Source organism: Euphorbia lathyris, chromosome 8 (assembly GCF_963576675.1).
Source record: "Euphorbia lathyris chromosome 8, ddEupLath1.1, whole genome shotgun sequence".
Lineage (NCBI taxonomy): Eukaryota > Viridiplantae > Streptophyta > Magnoliopsida > Malpighiales > Euphorbiaceae > Euphorbia > Euphorbia lathyris.
Window position 1 is genome coordinate 5,723,416 of NC_088917.1, and position 20,521 is coordinate 5,743,936.

The window sequence follows — 20,521 nt, forward strand, 5'->3', positions numbered from 1 at the left end:
ATGATATATACTGTATTTTGTACGAGTTGGACAAAAAAAATCAAATAATTCGCCGGATTTAAAAATAATAATCTCTAATTTTATTATTAAATCACAAAAAATATGAATTTTTTTTTAGAACCAACTGTTATGCAATTTGTGCATAATAAGGAAAAAAAGACATTTGTGTTTCATAATGATATATGAACTTGATCCAAGTTGACGATGTTATGAAGAAAATTGCTCTTGGTTGCCAATGTTAGAGATAAAATTGTTCTTTATTGTGAACGTTGTGAATATTGTTTTGCCTCTTATTATTTATTTCAATAAAATGATATTTATATTGGTTTCGTGGTGTAGTTGGTTATCACGTTAGTCTAACACACTAAAGGTCCCCAGTTCAAGCCTAGGCGAAGCCATAAACTTTTTTCAATTATAACACATATATTTTATTTCTTATTCTCCACCAATTGCATATTCATTTAAAAAAATATTTTATGTTTTCTGTGGTTTAATGATACAATTGGAGGTTAATATTTATTAATTCGGCGAAATATTTTGAATTTTTTTATCCAACTTGTAAAATTGATAGTATTTTTTAAAAAAAAAATCACGTCTAATCATATGTTTATGATCTGATGAGTGATAAAATGACTCACATTTGAAGGGTAGATGACATGATTCATGACTGAAAAGACAGTTTGATATGAGTAAAATTGCATCATTTCATACGTTAATAAAATTGATATATGGAAGGCCTGAAGTAATAGTTAAACACCATTCAAATCAGTTTTTTTTTTTAATTTTCGATAACGTATGACTAAAGTTGATATTTTTTAGGATTAAATTTGCATCATTTCATACGTTAATGCTAAGTTTGCACTTTCCTAAAAACGTAAGGGTTAAATTTGACCTCCATTGTTGTAATTTAATTTCATTTCAATAAAATGATTTTTATAGTAAGGTTTCGTGGTGTAGTTGGTTATCATGTTAGTCTAACACACTAAAGGTCCCCAGTTCGAGCCTGGGCGAAGCCAAAACATTTTTTTAAATTTGCTTACCTTTTGGGCTTTTGTGCAATTTGACACTAATTGGGCTCATGAGTTTGTGCTTTGTGAATTTTGTGATTAAAGAATATGTGAGTGAATTTTTCAATTAAACAATACTTGTAGCTTAGATAATTTGTAAAGTTAAACTTTGAATTTTAGATAATTTGTAAAATCAATCTTTTTAATTGCTCAACGACAACAATGTTTGTAAACTACAAAAAGTACTAACTTCTATTTGCAAATTTTTAAACCATGTGGATTGTCTTTGAAAATCAGTCAAACCTTTTTTGTACTTTTCTTTTTTTCAATTAATTTTTTAATAGTCACTTTGATCAATTCTGACAAATAAAATTATCGAAATGGTCACGTAACAACCACATTGAAAAGAACTTACTTTTACCTATAACCGAAACATGTCAGACATATAATGACTTCAAAAAATAATAATAATAATAATAAAATAGCTATTAGTGACCGTTTCAAAAAGATAAAAAAAAAAAGTATATATTCTACATAAAAGTCAAAATAAAATAACTAGTATTAGACGACCATATTATGCGTAAAAAAAGCCAATGCATAAAAACAATGTGAAATGATCAAAATGAATATGTAAAAAGTGTGAAATGACCGGGATGAATTTTTTGAAATAACAAAGAAAGTTTAATGACTTTTTTATTTTTCCATTCTTTTGTATTCGGATTTTTTCTTTTTATTTTTTCTTTTAATAATATTGGTTCGGGGGTCATGGGGTTGAGATCGGAGGTGCCAGCATATCTGGGATGTCCGTCTTCGGCTCCTCCTCGATAACCAGCCTTTAATAAAAAAATTGATACAATTTACAATCTCCCTGTATTTATAGGTTATATATAGCTGGTAAAAAACATTTTATCCTTGAAAACGATTATCGAATAGGACTTGTAATGGGCAAGTCCTACGTATAATCTATAAATCAAACTTATAAAACATTCAAAGACGGGCCTTTTCAGCCAATACAACCACAACTTAACTTATACGAGATTCAACAACCGAAACTACGGGTAGTCCCGAGCGGACGAAATCTTCTTACGAAATCTCCAGGACTCCAAACGAGGTCTTAGAAAGTAGTACCACTATTATATTTTTTTACTATCACGTGAAAACGATATTACACATAAAAGTCAATATAATATAACTAGAACAAATACATAAAATGACTTTGTCTAAAGAAGATGAAGTTTAACGAATTTTATGTCACTAACCAGTCGCGAATACAATAGGGTAAAATACATGAATATCATAATTAAGTACAAAATTACAACTGAGTCAAATCATCAAACTTAATTTTTAATTAAGTACAAAATTATAATTTGACATAGTTGTAAATAGTTATTGAAATATGAATTTCTGTGTAATTTTCCCAATACAATATTAGCCCATTAGAGGACCAATTGTACACTTGCATCCATAAAAAAAAATTGCTTAGAGATGACAATTTCTGACACGAAAACACGATTACAGAGCCAATCCGGCTGACACGAACAATTGATACGAAAATCATTTTTCTAGTATTTATAACATATAAAACCATATGGAACATAAATATGAGATAACACGATTTTGACACGAAACACGAAATTGCCACCTCTAAAATTGCTAAATCAAACTTGTTCAATTTTTTATTTTTTATTTTTTTGTTTGTATATATATACATGTTATCTTTTAAGTATTCCAAAACAAATTTTTACATACCACTGTAAAACTTCTTGAAATTAAACTAGATTTGAACTACAAAAGTAAGATTGAATTGTTTTTATCGCCTATCATATATTAATCAAGTTGAATTTTGTAAATAAATACAAACTCAAAGAATTAATTAACCATCACAAATCTTAATTTGTTGGAAATAGGAGATCGAAATCATCCATAATAAGATTAGTTCTAATAGCTGGAGGGGCCGAAACCATCAATGCTAGGGATCCAGCGTCCGAGAGGTCCGGTCCCCTTATCTCCACCCCTATCACTAATATTAGTAAAGGGCCGTCCGGTGCACTACGCGTCCCCCGCTGAGCGAGGGTCCGGGGAGGGATCCCACCACAAGGGTGTACTAGGGGCAAGCCTTCCTCTGCCAATTTATTTGGCAAGAGGCCGCCCTATCACTAATATTAGTATTACCCCTATATTTATAGGTTATACATAGTTGGTATCAAGGTTGTAAAAAACGTTAGACGCTAGTCAGACGGACAGAACCTTTATTAATTAATCAGGGATTATTCGGATTTGTATTTTTTGTATTTATTTATTTTTTATTAAATAAAGTGTTATATAAATATAATTAACATATGAATTATACTATGTAAAAATAATAATAATAGAAAATATTTAGGATAGAAACCCGCACATCCCGATTTTGAACTTTTTTTTTAAAGACTCGTACAATACATCTTCAGCATTTAACTTACTTTTTTTTACAACCGAGTGATCAATTGATTACATTTTGCGCAAGTTCCGGAGGCTAACTGAACATTTTATGCAAGTTGAGAAGACTATCAGGACACTTTGAAAGTTCATGGGGTCAATCAAGCTTTTTGGATAAGTTCAGAGGGCAAATGATGTATTAAACCTATTTACATTAATGTCCTTACAAAAATAACAAATAAATTATTAAAATAACATTTATAACAAAATGTGTCAAAATAAAATAAAATTAATATTTTTAAAAATACATTTGATAGTTTAAGGGTTTTTTTTTAGTTTTTTATTATTTAATATTGAAAAAATTGACATAAAATTTAAGGACTAATTTTTCAAAATAATCGTTTGGAACCACCTAGGAGACTAAAAATTGGTCAACCGATTTATACCATCCGACTAGTAGAAATCAGAACAGTGTTCTAAAAATCTCCACCTAGACACCATCTTGACCGACTTTTGGAACACTGGTTGGTACAAACCGTTTTATCCTTAAAATGGTTATCAGATAAAACATGTAATGGGCAAATCCAACGTACAACCTATAAATCAAACTTATGAAACATCCAAAGAAAGAGATCCTAAGTCTCTGAAGGTTTATTCCTAACGGGTATTAGAAGGGTAGTACCACTTTTTAATACCCCTAACCATAGTTGTTAAATAGAAATTCGACTCGTGACTCGGAATCTCATTTTGCGAATCAAGACTCGTGAATCGAATCGTAAGATTCAGATCAAATTCAAAATGCTATAAAAAAAATAAAATATTAGTCATATTTAACTTTAAATATTAGTCCAAAAATACAATTTTAATATCTAAATAGAAATTATATCAAGTTATAAAAGAAAGTAGAAACAGACAATATAGAAAATAGAAAGAATAGAGAGTAGAACAAGATAATAACAAATAAATAAAAAAGAAGAAAAGTTTTGGAATTTGTAAAATGAAGAGTCATCTAATTGAAACTAATTGTGTTTCATAAGTTCTGCATTTTTTTTGTTTTTGTAAAGTGAATAGCCATCTTCTTTTGCTGTACGTTTTTTAGTTGTTAAAAATTGAATTTTTTTTAAGTGGTGGCCTGAATTGACCGACTCGAGGTGATTCGGTGAATCGGCCGAATCGGTGGTGACTCGGTCGATTCATTCATGAAGCTTCCGAGTCGTACCATAGATACAACTCGAATTCTTCATGAATCGAATCGTACGAGTCGACTCGCGACTCGTACGATTCTAACAACTATGTCCCTAACCAACATGGAATCAACTTTAAAAAAAAAAAAGAAAAAAAAATCACTTGTTTTAAATTTAAAACCCTATCCCAAGCTAATTTCATTACAAAAATAAAGTAGAATTATCCTTTTCTAAGAAACAATCAAATTTTGACATAATTAACTCAATTTTACCATCAAATATCAATAATGAAACAAGTGTACAAGTCCTACTGTGAGAAAAACAACATTCAAAATCTGTAACTGTTATAACCTCCTAAACCAGGGGAACCATACCCTCCTAAGCTTGAGGACCCATAGCCGCCGGCACCCCCTAGATGGGAGGCGAAAGAAGATGTAGAGTAGCTCGTTTCCGGTACTTGGGGATATGAATTATATCCAGCGTCAATCTTCCCGTACACAGCTGGTGTTGCTTCTTTCCTATTACTAATGAACTCCTGCAACCAAATAATGCAAGTTTTGGACAACAATCAGAAACTCTCCTACACACAAGCAGGGGAGTCAAAATGGATTATCGTGTCATAATTATGTTATAAGTTATCCGTATATTCCACGTGATTATAGGGACTAATAAATTATTTATCATATATTATATAAATGACACAAAAATGATAATCGTGTCAAACGGATTCTCTCTGTAAAATTGCGTTGTCGTGTCAGAAATTGACAGCCCTACACAAGTCTATTTCATTCTTCACATCATGAGAGAAAATCCATGGAAAAGGTGAACATCAAGCAGATAAGTTACATACAGGTGACTAGAAAAGCAGAAAAAATTAACTAATCGATTAGCGCAAAAAAGGCCAAGGGTATTTATTTTTTTGGTAAATAATTTATTAGTCCCTATATTTTTACCTAACACACTGTTTAATTCTCGTATTTTGATAATACACTATTTAGTGTTTAATTTTGTTCTTATTCAAGAGTGTAATTCAAATATTTGAGAGACTATATTGTTGAATAAAACAAAAGTTAAGAACTGAACAGTTTATTGTTAAAATACGAGGACTTGTGTGTCATGTTCATAAGATGTCGGTGGCGGAGATGCGTATGTTGAGATGAATGCATGGTCATATGAGAAAGGATCGGGTGAGTAATGAAATAATTAGGACAAAAGTAGGGGCTACATCTATTGAGAATAAAATGAGGGAAAACCAACTAAGGTGGTTTGGCCATGTAAGACGAAGAGCGCTGGTTGCCGGTTAGGAGGACTGAAAAAGTGGCAAAGGGATGTAATGATGAGGGGTAGGGGAAGACCTAAGCAAACTTAGAAGAGGACGATCGAGAGCGATATGAGTTTATTGGAGATTGAGGAAAATATGGTAGTGGATAGGACGGAGTGGGGAGAGAGGCTAACACGACTTGATCTCACGGTTTTGTATGATGGTTCATGTTAGCCGACCCGAACCATTTCGGGACTAAGGTTTTGTTGTTGTTGTTGTTGTTGTATTCATTTTGAAAGCTTGTAGAAGATAGATGTAGAAAATATAGGAGTTTACTGAGCATGTGATTAGAATTGATCTAATTTGTAAACACATTACATCCTAAAAAATGAGTTTCCAAAAACTAGCAGCGAATTTACAAATTTTTTAGATTATCGAAAAGTGACACGAAACATTTCCAAGAGTTTCGGTTTCCAGAACGGATACGGAAACATGAAATGAAACGCTTTAAAATCGAAGTTTCCGTGCAACATAGATCATGAGCAAAGTCTCAGCTATATAAATATTTGTATAAGAGCTAGAAAAGGGCAGAAAGTGGCAAAGCAATGACAAAAGGAAAAAAAATCCTGAATTCTTTATAAAGAAAAATACCTGAATGAGTTGTTGAGCCATCTGAACTTGCGGAGTGGTGCCTTTAATCTCTACCGTGATCTCATCAGGTAAACCTCCACTCTCTTGTATTGTAAGGATGGCTCCACTAGTACGACGAATGTAAGCAATATTTGACCCACCAACCCCGATGATATCCTCAGCATAAGATAGAGGTACTTGCATTGTTTGTGTCATCTGTTCATAGATATCAATGTCGATGCCCGAGTCAATTGCAATGTAGCAAGGATACAACATACAAGGGTGGAATCATGCTGCCGAGTCAATTGCAATGCAGCAAGGATACAACATATAAGGGTGAAATAAAATCATGCCTCAGGAAGTGTGATAAAATGTGCAATAATTGTCAAATCGAGATTCAACTTGTGAATCAAAATCCTCATTGTGACTCGAGAATCGAATCGAATCAAATTCGTAAGATTCAGTTCAAATTCATAATATTACAAAAATAAAATATTTATCATGAACTTAAAATATTATCAAATATTACTCTAGAAATGCAGTAGTGCACAGGGCCGCCCCTTTTATTACTCTAGAAGTGCAATTTTAAAGTCAAAAAAGAAATATCAACCAAGTACTTAAAATTCAAATCTGATGTAAATGCAATCCTAATAAAACTAATTCACAAGATGGAGAGTTTGAGTTTCTGACTGTTTTTTTTTTCCTTGTCAACTTGATAATGATGGAATGAAACTAGTTTGAGTTGATAACTTGATAAATAACAATCGGACTAGACAACTACTTGCATTGTTTGTGCCATCTGTCCATAGATATTAATAACGATGCTCTGAGTCAATTGCAATGCAGCAAGGATACAACATACAAAGGTGTGAAATAAAATCATGTCTCCGGAAGTGTGATAAAATGTGATACATTCAAAAACACAAGTGGAAGTTTATCCATGAACTAGACACATATTGGGTTAAATGCGCCGTTGGTCACTGAACTTTCATGGTTGTCTTAAAATGGTCACTCAACTTCAATTTGTCTCAATTAAATTATTCAACTTTGAATTTTTTCTCAATAAACTCACTCCGGTACAGAAATCAGACCAGCATTGTTATATGGTACAGAGTGTTGGGCAGTGTGAAACACTGTCACATTCATAAGATGTCGGTGGCGGAGATGCGTATGTTGAGATGGATGTGTGGTCATACGAGAAAGGATCGGGTGAGTAATGAAATAATTAGGACAAAAGAAGGGGTTACATCTATTGAGAATAAAATGATGGAAAACCGACTAAGGTGGTTTGGCCATGTAAGACGAAGAGCGCTTGATGCGCCGGTTAGGAGGATTGAAGAGTGGCAAAGGGATGTAGTGGTGAGGGGTAGGGGAAGACCTAAACAAACTTGGAAGAGGATGATCGAGAGTCATACGAGTTTATTGGGGAGAGAATTTGGGTCGCTGACACGACTTGATTTCACGGTTTTATATGATGGTTCATGTTAGCCGACCCTGAATCATTTCGGGACTAAGGCTTTGTTGTTGTAAAACTCACTCCGGTGACTTCAACGGGAAAAAGACACTAAAAAAGTGACATGGCTGCCAGACTCTATAGGCAGAATAGAAACAGATCAAGAATCGGATGTGAATTGGCCGAATCCATCGAGTCGTCCAATTCCACCGATTCATCAATTGTGAGAAAAAAAGCTGCAGCAACTAAGAGTTTTAACTATTTTGGAATCTGTAGAGTTATATTAAAGGAAAGGAGAGGACTTTTTGCCGCAAAACAACCAACAAGATTAAATTAAAGGAATAAAAAATTAAAAAATCAATAATCAAAATTCAAATTCGAAGAATCAAGACAGGTTACAATTTATTTACAATAAAACTTGTGACTTTCCAATTTACAATTACAACGACTCTTTTGAGTATCAATCAACAGATATATAATTTCATTCCATTTCTTCTTTCCATCGTGGTGGTGAATGTGTAAATTTGTTTAAAATTTCAAAACCCAAAATAGTTATTCAAGGTTTTTAATCATCGGAAAGAGACAACAAGACTCGGAAACTCAAACTCTCCACTCTACTAAGTTCTAAACTCAGAAAATTTTACTTTTTTTATAATATTAAGAATTTTGAACCGAATCTTACAATTCCATTCACGATTCACAAAATGAAGATTTCGATTCACGAGTCGAATCTCGAGTTGACAACTCTGCATGGGATGCAGAATCATTTCAACTGCTTAAAAGGAAACATATTGGAAATTTTTTTGTAATAGCATAAATATATAACAAAGCAATACAACTAATTAGCTATTTTGGATCCTGAAGACGCAACAAAATTCACGCTTAATAACAATGGCTAAGTGATTAAACAAACCTGAGTAACTAGAGGAGCAGCTGCACGACCAAGTCCTGTTGTTGGTCCTGTCGAGCGTATTCCACTAAGTGCAGAATTTTGTCCATAAAGTGACAGTGCAGATTGTGGATTGTTTGGATCAAGAAGTGTTTCACGGTCATATATTGAAGGATCCCGCTTCAAGGACAAGGTATAATCAGAACCAATCACAATCTGAGGAGCAGGAGCTGAATGGAATGAGGGCTGAGTTTTATCAGCTCGGGCATCAGTAGTACGTTCCTGTGAAATTGTTGCATTGTACTGCAACGAACTATGAAATAAGTTTTTCTGATTACTACAATCTAAAACCAAGAAATTTCCAAAATTTAAACTTAGACTTACAGTTCTCTCAAATATAGGAATGACGCTATGATCAACCAAGAACTTCCTCAGATGGCCTATTACTGCTTCTAATGCCTTTAAAACCTTCAGAGCTTCACCATGAATCTCTATAATTCTCTCATCAGAAGTAGCATAAGAAGGCACCTCCTCTACAAGAAAAAATGTAGTAAGGCACAAGACAGAAAAGAAAATTATTTAAATTGTCGAACTCAATTATTGAACCAAGAATTGGAGTTGCTTGAAGCGCACCTTCACCAAGAACCCGTACAGTAGCACCAGTGTTTTCCTGTATCGATTTTATTACAGAACCTTGCTTTCCAATTAAGTTAATAGCTTGTGAAGATGCAACCAGTAACCGTATGGAACAAAATGCAGCACCAGCAATAGCAAGGGATGTACTATCACCTTCACCACCTGATAGACCACTAATACGTTTGTACACTCTCACCACAGCATCCATTGCAGGAGATAGTATTGAGTCTGGTTCCTCTTTTCCAGATATCAAAACCTAAAATAAAATATGCAAGAATCATCAATACAGGTATTAAAATAAACAGAAACAAATTGATCTTATACTGAAAAAATCACAATGCATGAACTTGTTGCAATATAGTTGTGAAGATCCGATAAACTTTGAGAGAAATCTTAATCTCTTGTAGTCCAGGATGTACAGATATTTATACAAGGATAATAAGCTAAATTGGGAAAGAGATTTAAGGCTAATTACTATTGACGACTATTGTTATATTGACTATTGACCATTGTCTATAACATTCCCCCTCAAGCTGGAGCATAGACAAATTCTGAAATGTGACATCAGAAGAAACAAGGCACTTATTAAGATCTAGGGAGAAACAGCAATACCCTTTCTGAAGACAAGTAACCAAGGAAGACACATTTGAGAGCTTTAGGATCAAGTTTGGTGACTTGTAGTCGAACATCTCAGACAAAGCAAGTACACCAAAAATGTGTGGGGACACAGGAAATAATGGTTTGTCTGGAAAGAGGGCCCAGTAAGGAGTCTCATCTTGTAAGACTGAGGAGGGTATGCGATTTATCAAAAAATCAACTGTCAAGATATCACCAGCCCAAAAATGTTTAAGAACATGTGTCTGGAGCAAAAGAGCTCTAGCCGTTTCAAGGAGATGACGATTCTTTCGTTCCACTACACCGTTTTTTGAGATGGTGTATCAACACACAAAGATCATTGTGGAGCATAAAAGTTTGAAAAGGTCCAAAAAAAGTATCCTTCAAAAATATCAGAAACCAAATTCAGACATAATAGGACATGGACCCCAAACATCCGAATGAACTAATTCAAATGGAAAAGTAGACCTTTTATTGATTCGTGGAGAGGATGACAAGTGATGATGTTTTGCAAACTAACAAGACTCACATTCTAAACTGGACAAATTCTGAAACAGAGGACATAACTTCTTTAACAGAGGTAGGCAGCAATGCTCATCAAAAGGTGTAGATACCCTAGAGCATGCAATAGGTCTTCTAACAGTACTATTCAACCTTCAAATTCTCGTCAACTATCAATAATCTGCCTCATCACAAGATCCTAAAACAATGGTCAAGGAAAAAAGAGATGGAACAGTTAAGAGAACGAGTAAGCTTACCGACAAAAATCAGATTGAAAGAAAAAGACGACGAAGGTGTTTGGTTAATAGTGTCAGAACAGAAGAATGTGTCCCATCAGCTACAGTAACATAGGAAGGAAAAGTACTAGAGTAAGAAGAGAATAGTTTAAAATTACCTATCACATCATATGTGGCACCAGAATCTATGACCCATTTTGAAGATTGTAATAATGTAAGCATGGTATGGGTCTGTCTAGGTTTGGATTGTAGCTGTCTAGGTAGCATCCTTAATGTGTATATATATATGTGTATTCTCCTTAAAAGAAATGTATTCATATAGTTTTAGTCTATATGGTATCCCATGTTTTTCCAAGTGTATTCACATGGTTTTGTGAGCAAACTGTTTTGACCTAGTGTTCCAAGTCTTACCGCGCCTCCCACGAGCTTCCTATACTGCCGACCGCCCTACCAGCAAATTTTGGTGACCAATCTCCCAACGCGTGGCAGCACCATTTACAGTGACTTTTGGTGCTCCAGCATTGCCTTATCATTTCGGACCTTCTTGTATGGTCTCTACAACTTGGATTTTTTGTGTGGGTTGGCAGTGATTATTGTGTTCTTGGCGTCTCCTTTGTTATCTGTTTAATCTGTTTTTGAGTTGTATTGTCTTAAACATGTTATTTGTATTTGTAGCACGCTGGGCATGATTAAAATTCATGCTCCAGCTTGAGGGGGAGTATAATAATGTAAGCATGGTATGGGCCTTGTAGGTATGGATTTGCTAGGTATAGGTCTCCTCTCCTTCTATGTATATATGTGTATTTGTAACAAGTTAAAATATATCAATGTAGGCTCTTACTCTACATGAGTGTAGAGTTGGAACAAATGAGGAGGATGTAGCATCAATAGTGGCGGCAACATAAGCAAATCGATTTCTTTGCGACTTGTTTTGTGGTTTCTGACAAGTGTGCTTGGTATGACCATGACCAGGCTCATGACAATAATAACACACAACAGTTCGGTATGAGCTTTTAGTGTAAGTAATACCCTTAGTCTAGGAGGGTATGACCCATTTTTGTGACCGACAAGAGCACTAGAGGCAGGAACAAAAGGAGCTGAAATAACAAACTCACTTCGCAGACAAGAGTAAGAACTTCATGAGGATCAGGAATTTCAGCACGAGAGAATTTGAGAGTGAACACCCTCAAATTTTGAGCCAAGTCTGCATAAAAAGTTGAGAACGAACATTTGTTCATGTTGAGTTTGCTGCACTTTGATATCAAAACCCAAAGGTAGCAACACATTCATCTATTCAAAACTTGACTAAGGTGCATATAGTAGCCCTCTGCACAGGTTGACCCTGTCGCTTAGTGGTGTAGAAAGACTTAAAGACATCGTATATTCGTGACACATCACCCTTACCAAAGTATAAAAGTTGCAAGTAATCGAAGAGTTCTTTAACATACTCATAGTGTTGAACAATACCAACACTAGTCGTGTCAATCGAATTCTTGATCTGAATGAACAAATGAGCATCGTCCTCCATCCAATCTTCATCATCCTTAATATGAATGAACAAAACGAGCATCGCCCTCCATCCAATCTTCATCATCCGTTTTCGAATCATAAGTCAAGTGACGGCTCTTCCTTGTACTACGAAGATAAATCTTGACAATTTTGGACCAATCCACATAATTCAAGCCAGTCAATCTTTTGGGACAACGGAATAATATTAGTAACCACAGCGTTACTAGTTTTCACTTTCTTTCCATCAATCATATTGGTAAATAATAACCACAAACACAACAAGGAAACAATAACTGAAGTGTTGACGTCCAAGAAATCAGAAGAAATTACGGTACTAAATCACATAAGAAAAAGGTACAAAAACCCAAAACTAACCGAATAGGGAGTCCGAAAATGGTCAGACGAAGCCAGAGGACTCAACCATAGGCGGAAAGGTGGCCGAACGTGCCATCACTCACCAGGGCGTTGAAGAGGAACAAAATCTTCAGGCAGCGCGTGAGGATCACGTGCGGTAGGAATGGTCGGCGGACTTCTTCTGGGAAAACGTCGATTGACACAGTAGCACTTCCTCCTGGTGATGGCGGTGAGACAAGGTGAAGTCTCAAACTTTAGATGCTCTAACGTTTGCTCTTTAGGACAGACTTGAGGCTAATCAGAAAAAATATATATATAAGCGAACCCAATACTACTCAATGGAGCAGCTCTGATACCATGTGAAGATCATAGAAACTTTGAGAGAAATCTTAATCTCATGTAGTCCATAATGTACAAGTATTTATACAAAGATAATAAGCTAAACTAGCAAAGAGATGTTCCACTGAGGGGGAGATGAACTAAAGTAACTTGAATATGATATAACCAGCCAAAGGTGTCCCTACCAAGCATGCATAAGCCAACCAGTTACCAAGAACAGCCTTGCGTTAGACTGTTAGTCAGATTCAAATAGATAGTATCTGAACTCGGATGGTCATTTATGCCAGACAACCCATGTATTATCGTCCCCCCAACAAGCATATGATATGACCAGCCAAAGTTGTCCCTGTCAAGCATGCATAAGCCAGCCAGTCACCAAGCACATCCCTGGCGTTAGTCAGATTCAAATAGATAGTATCTGAACCCAGATGGTCATTTATGCCAGAATACCCATGTATTACCCATCCCCCCAACAAGCAGACACCTAAAACCAAGGATGATAGGGCAGAATAAAACATTGATGGAAAATATGATATGGCATTAAAGAGAGGTCAAGGGTCCTAAGCTGGAATTAGTTACACATATGGATTGGTGGTTTGGCCATGTGAGACGTAGAGCGCTTGATGCGCCGGTTAGGAGAACCGAAGAGTGGCAAAGGGATGTAGTGGTGAGGGGTAGGGGAAGACCTAAGCAAACTTGGAGGAGGGTGATCGAGAGTGATATGAGTTTACTGGGAATTGAGGAAAATATGGTAGTGGATAGGACGGAGTGGAGGGAGCGAATTTGTGTCGCTGACACGACTTGATTTGACGGTTTTATATGATGGTTCATGTTAGCCGACCCCGAATCATTTCGGGACTAAGGCTTTGTTGTTGTTGTTGTTGTATATGGATTGGTAAGAGATTTTGACAAGTGGCATTAGTTTTGCACAGGGATATGTGAATGAGAACACAATGGGTTGCTATAAAGAATGAGGGAGAGAAGACAGGGCAGTTTTTTATATTTAGAGTTAAAAATCGGCCTCTAGCAAAAGGGGATGTATCACTGTGGGAACAAATGTTTCTGTTTTCTGTTCATCTTTCTCTTTCTGTGTTTATATTTTCTGTTTTCTATCAATTGGTTCAACCTGCTGGATATGCCCAGAACTGACAGAACCATGGAAAATTCATTTACATGCAAGATTTATTTCTAATGAGAACAGGATTGATGTCATTTACGTTCAAGTTTAAGAGCTGATTCAGTCCATGACCAGTATGCAGCATCAAGTGATACAAAGCCGAGAAGGCATAGGAAGACTTTAGAGTGGTCATGATGAACTAAGCAGGCTATGGTGTAAGACAGATCTATTTCTCAAACTTTAACACGTAGAAGGAAGAGCATCGAGGAAGACTGAATCCTATAGGTCATCAATGTCAGGATAGCACTTCTAATCCAAAGCAGCAACATGAAATGGAGAATATTTCCTTCTAGAATGCACTCTTGCACCAGGGAAGATTTCCAACTCACCTTTTGATAATGGACTCTTACAGGGCAAGAATCAAAAAATCTTACCTGATTTTACAACCAAACATCCTTCTAGAATGGTACCGCAGAAATCACGCATTAGGATATCACATAGAGATAGCAAAACATAGAGCTCTTGCTACAGACAAAAAAAAAGGATGGACAGAAAATTTACAAAGATCCTTCTTCATCAATTAGTATCAGTGGGGACAGCCAAAAAGTATGCCTATTTAGTAAAAAGGACTAATGAGAGATAGAACAGTTATGCATCAAAACATTTCATTCCCAACTATGCAATATAGTCAGAAACAAACTATGACTCAGTTTCACATATGCAGTTTTTTAAAACATGTTACATTACATAGATGGTTGTGAACCTATGGCAAAGTGTCCATAGTGCCCATGACTATCACAATGTGGGGGGAAAAAATTCAAAGTACAAGTTGCTGAGATAAAATGAAAACTTAACCATCAAATGGATTCTAATTGACCTTGCATAATAAGTGAATTATGGAAGAGTAATTTGATCTAAGTGGACCGTAAATTGTGACAAGAGTCATACAATATCTAATTCAAGCAGAGAGTCTAAAGGGACATAGAGAAAACATAAAAATGAAAACCACGTAGAGCCATAATTTGATTCTGACTAAATCATAAGAATACTTGCTAATGGTTCTTGGCTAATACTGATAGTGATGCTAAAATAGATATCAGAAATCAAATGCATAAACCTTAACAACAATTAATAACTGCATTAACTGTTAGTAAATGGCAACTCAACTATGAAAAACAAGTGTAAAAAGCAGTTAAATTAGGCTTAGCTTAGATACAAGACTTGTGACGGCCTGATGGGCATTGTTTTGGAACCAATCAGGCTTTCTAATGAACTCATAATGGTTATACAATAAGTAATCCAAGCTATCGAAGCCAATCTAAACTTCAATAAATGACTTCTGATCGAAGCTGAGAGCTTTACAAGTAGTTTGAGCTCAAAATTGGGGACAACTGCGTACAAACTTGAACAGCCTATAGTTTTACAAGTTATTTAAAGTGAAGGCGGATATTAAAGTTCCCAATTTTGGGAAAATCAACAAGAAGCCACAATTTAGGGTTTTTGTTTTAACACGTATTATTCAAAACTGAAGCATAAATATGTAATCAAACACAAATCTCAGCTTTATCAAACATAGATTACGCTAAAATAAGCAATAAATAACAAAAAGAAAATCAAATTAGGCAAAATTCCTTCAATTCGGCGCTGACATCCACAAAAACACAAACAGAAAAAGGGAAAACCAGAGTTGATAAACAAAGATGAGGAGAAGAAACGGAAATACTAACAATGCGATCGGGGATGCCGAGAGGACCTTCAAGGATACGAATACGAGCGTGAGTTTCATCACACATCTTCTTAATAAGCTCTCCTTTCCGTCCAATAATGCTACCTACTTTAACCACCGGCACTATTAACCTAAACACATTATCTCCAGGCCATCCCGGCCACCTCGGTTGCGTTTGTGCTTGAATTTCCTGTACTGCTTCTTCTGATTGCGGTTCCTCCGCTGCAACGACGTCGTTTTCCTCCACGGCGTCATGTTCCGGCGGCACTGAGTTGACGGCGGAGAGAGGAGTAGAGGAGGACATTGTGGAAGTGAAGGAAATAGCAAGAACCAAGGGTTTTGAAGCAAGGAGAGACTGAAAATGGGAGTGGGCTTTATTGCAGGGAACGGAGAAGAGAGGAGTAGGAGTTGTTTTTTTCTCTTGCTGTGGATTGTGATGACACGACTTGCTTTTGCTTGCTTTATAGCTTATATATCTACGGGTAGAATCATCCCTACTCCAATATGCTATGATAGTTAAAAACGGGCGAAAGTTGACAAACTAAGACACTGTTTGATAAAACTGAAAATTAAGTGCTGAAAAAATAAGTACTAAAATTTAAATGTTGAATATTATAAATGTTTGAAGGATTAAAAGGTGTAACTTTTATAAAAATATTAGTTAATAATGTATAACTTAAAATGTTAAGTTAAATATTTTGAGTTATCAAAATAAGTGATTTTTAACTTAATTAACTAATTTAAGTGGTTGAGAAACCGTCGTTATCAAACGCACTTAATTTAAATAAGTGCTTAATATTTTAATTTAAATCATTAAGTTAGTTATCAAACAAGGTCTCAGAGCTTTAAAGTCAATTAAAACACTGAACTATTAAAATCATCAATTAAGTCTGTAAATTAGGGTTAAGATGTAAACATATCTCTAATATTTTGGACCATGAGCAATTTTATCCCTAATGTCTAAAATAGTGCAATTTTACCACTAACGTTGATAATTTGGGTCAATTTCAGACACTATTATAAAAGGGTTAAATGCATCATTAGTCACTGAACTTATATGGTTATCTCAAAATGGTCACTCAACTTCAATTTGTCTTAATAAAATTACTCAATTTTGAGTTTTATCTCAATTAGGTCACTATGACGATTTCATTGATTAAAAAACATCGGAATGATGATATAAGTGATACGTAACTCATATTTTTAACTGAAATGACACATGACATCCACATATGCATCACCTGCTATCACGTGTTGATTATTTTTATGAAAAAACTAAAATTTATTTTTTTCATAAAAATACCCGACATGTGGCTGTCACATTTCGTTTCGGTCAGAGATTTGAGTTAACTCATGTTAACGTGTCAACCATGTCATTATTTCGATACGTTTTAACCACTAAAATCAACGGAGTGGCCTAATTGAGACAAAACTCAAAGTTGAATAATTTTATTAAGACAAATTGAAGTTGAATGACTATTTTGAGACAACCATATAAATTCAGTGACCAATGATACATTTAACCCTTATTATAAAACGCATATATTGTTATAAAATTTATTTTGCACCAATTGCATATCAATTCGTTCTAAAAAAAAGGATTTCATGTTTTTTGTAATTTAATAATATAATTGAAGATTAATATTTATAAATTCGGTGAATTTTTTGAATTTTTTGGTTTAATTCATAAAAAATAGTATATGTTTTTTTATTATTTTAACATCTCAACGTATATTTGTGATTTGTTACTGATAAAATAACGCACGTGCGAATATATGACAATATTTATGGCCGAGAAGGCAGTTTGATTATTATTTCTCAAATTGACCTAATTTATCAACGTTAAGAGTAAAATTGCTCTTGGCTTCCAACGTTATGGGTAAAATTGCACCATTTTAGACGATATGGGTAAAATTGCTCCTGACCCAAAACGTTTGGGGTATTTGTGCACCTTAACCCTCTGGATTAAGCAAAAATCATCAATTGAGTCTCTATCATATCCTAAAATCAGAAACTGTGATATTTGATATAGATTTTAATAATCGCTGTGTTGGTTCAAAATGGATTTAGGAAAGAAAATCTGAAACTTTTCAACCAATGATTTTTCGATAAGGCCTCAATTGATGATTTTTTGTTAGTTCAGCGACCTGATTGATTGTTTTTATAGTTTAAGGTCCTAATTGACTTTGAAACTTTAGTTCAGTGAGCCAATTGGATATTATATCTTAAAAGCGGATAGATATCCAACTTGGACTAACAATAATTTTTAAAAGACTTGATAGTTTGGAAACTATTTGAATTTGGTTCGGTCAAAACTCAATATAAAAGAGTTTGATTCTAGCTCAAGATTGATTTGAAACATTAATGAATCAAGCCTTATATTTTAAATATAACATTAAAAGACTTGATAGTTTGGAAACTATTTGAATTTGGTTCGATCAAAACTCAATTCAAAGAGTTTGATTCTAGCTCAAGAACATTAATGAATCAAACCTTATATTAATATTAAAAGACTTGATAGCTTAGAAACTATTTGAATTTGGTTCGGTCAAAACTCGATTTAAATGAGTTTGATTCTAGCTCGAAATTGATTTGAAACATTAATGAATCAAATCAGAATTTCTTTAAACTTATATAAAAATTCGTAATGTTCAATTATTTTTAATTATTATATATTTTATTGATTTTTAATTCAAACTAAATTTGTTGTAAAAAAATTTAAAGTTAAAAATTGGTGTTTCTTTCATGGTTGAAATTAAATTATAAAATATCAAACTATATTTTTATAAGCAGAACTCTCTGAATCTTTGAATATGTTGGCACAACAGCAATCGATGACGTGTCAAACCACAGATTTTTCAATATTTTTTTTCCACTCTCCATTTAATAAAAGTTGAATGAATGAATCTCATTAATGGAACTAATGTTCGTTATTAATTCTGTAAAATGCTTTAGTAATTACATTGATTTTAATTATCATTAACCTAAATTAATTCAGTAAAATTAATTTTTCATTAAGTGAATTAATTGAGAAAAAAAAATATTTCAACAATCTACCTATAAAAGTGATTTTTTTGCTCATTCGAAACATATAGATAGTTCATCTCGAGACGTGTGGCCGGCTTGTTTCGAGGGGTGAAAGAACAATGGGTTCCAAAAATATTTCGCCGGAAGGAGCTTGACCAAGGAGGAGATGGTTGACCTGCAGGTGATCGAGGTTACCATGGCAAAGGCTCCGCCATTAGAAAATAGGCCCATATGGAATGTCTTGTGAGGTTGGAAGGGCGATGTTTATATGTGCCTGTGTTTGTCTAACTTGTCTTCTTTTATGGGAAAAGGCGAGGCATGCATCCGTCTCTTTCTAATGAAAATGGGATGGTCCCTTACATCATGCCCTTTTGCACCCGTGGAATATTATTTTCCATAAATACTTCTTCAGAGGTCTAATTGGTACCATTTCATCGGATTTGTGTTATCCTGTAATTCACTAGGGGCGAACTTATTTGTACTGATAGGGATGAAAAACTCATATCTTTTAGTACGCTTTTAGGGGTGTTTTTATGTTAATTCTAATAAGTTAACATCAGTTTTGTATATTTTATTTCACTTTTGTAAACTGTTGATTTCTTAATTCCCTGTTAGCACTTTTATCACTATTATGTATTATTTATGTCATTTTGAATAAAATAATGCCAAGTTAAGTGCTCACCTAAATTTTTCTTAATTCTTTTCGGCTAATTGATTCACCAAATATCAATATAAATTTATTTGGTACTTAAAGATTTAGTTTGATGAATCAATTTAACCTTAGGACTAATGATTTTAGAGTTTTAGTGTGATTTTTATAGGTCAATACGGAAGGGGCAAGACCCATTTGAAGAAGAAAATTCGCATTCGGGACCTCCTGCGAGCCAGCTCGGCGAGGTGGCTCAGGACAAGGCTGACAAAGCCTTCTTAGGTTCTAGCTCGGCGAGCTAGATCCCCAGCTCGACGAGCTGGACCTGCGAATCAGTCGTTATTGACTGATTTGAGTCCCTTATTCAGTGGGATTGAGTCTGTGTAATTCTATTTGAACCCTGTAACATTAACTTAGGCATTTTAGGTTTATTTTGGCCTATAAAAAGGCTTGTATTTCAATTTGTAAAGTATCTGTTGTCAATTGTGTAAGCTCTATAACCCTTGAAAATTCATCCTCCCTACCTCCATCTACCATAAAGCACTAGAAAGCTTCCTCCATCTCTGTTTCAAGGATTTTCAAGTCTCCTCCTTTAATCTTAGGACTTCTTGAGTCGACAAGTTCCAAAAGGAAATTTTACCCTCGTAGTCTCTGTCTACTTTTTAGATCCTTCTATGAATTTTGAGTTGGTTGTATTTGTAAAAATTGTTTTTCATCTTTAATATAAATTCAGTATTAATTTCCAATTGAGTTTTTGACCCTTCTGTTTATGCTTAGTTACGGCTGGTAACAAATGAATTGCGTGCTAGGGATCATAGAAGGATAAGTCAGTTTAATTGTCTTAAATTTATGCAATTTAGATTAGGTTTCTGATTAAATTGCTTAATTAGATTGAATTTTATATTATTGTATCATTCCATATTACTCTAGGAGTTTATGCTTTGCTTTGAATCAATCAATAGAATAACTTAGA

The 20,521-nt window shown here is 34.5% G+C and overlaps 1 protein-coding gene and 2 non-coding genes across 3 annotated transcripts; 2 read left to right on the forward strand and 1 right to left on the reverse strand.

The window, feature by feature from the left end:
• The first annotated feature begins 324 nt into the window (after window positions 1–324).
• TRNAV-AAC (transfer RNA valine (anticodon AAC)) lies at window positions 325–398 on the forward strand. The gene has a single exon. It is a non-coding gene; the product is annotated as a tRNA-Val (tRNA).
• A 544-nt stretch (window positions 399–942) lies between these two features.
• Window positions 943–1,016, forward strand: TRNAV-AAC (transfer RNA valine (anticodon AAC)). Its single transcript has one exon. It is a non-coding gene; the product is annotated as a tRNA-Val (tRNA).
• Window positions 1,017–4,755: 3,739 nt separating this feature from the next.
• LOC136203538 (RNA-binding KH domain-containing protein PEPPER) lies at window positions 4,756–16,319 on the reverse strand. Its single transcript, XM_065994715.1, has 6 exons — window positions 15,874–16,319; window positions 9,473–9,731; window positions 9,224–9,372; window positions 8,864–9,142; window positions 6,519–6,713; window positions 4,756–5,141 (listed from the first exon to the last, which is right to left on the reverse strand). The coding sequence occupies exons 1-6, from the start codon at window positions 16,174–16,176 to the stop codon at window positions 4,935–4,937; spliced, it is 1,392 nt and encodes a 463-aa protein (XP_065850787.1). The 5' UTR covers window positions 16,177–16,319; the 3' UTR covers window positions 4,756–4,934.
• Window positions 16,320–20,521: the final 4,202 nt, after the last annotated feature.

Coding starts and splice junctions, on each gene's coding strand:
- LOC136203538 (XM_065994715.1), bottom strand. CDS start 16,176: ATGTCCTCCTCTACTCCTCTCTCCGCCGTCAACTCAGTGCCGCCGGAA. Junction 9,143..9,223: donor TTCCTATATTTGAGAGAACT/GTAAGTCTAAGT, acceptor AGTTCGTTGCAG/TACAATGCAACAATTTCACA. Junction 6,714..8,863: donor CTGCTCCTCTAGTTACTCAG/GTTTGTTTAATC, acceptor ATCTATGAACAG/ATGACACAAACAATGCAAGT.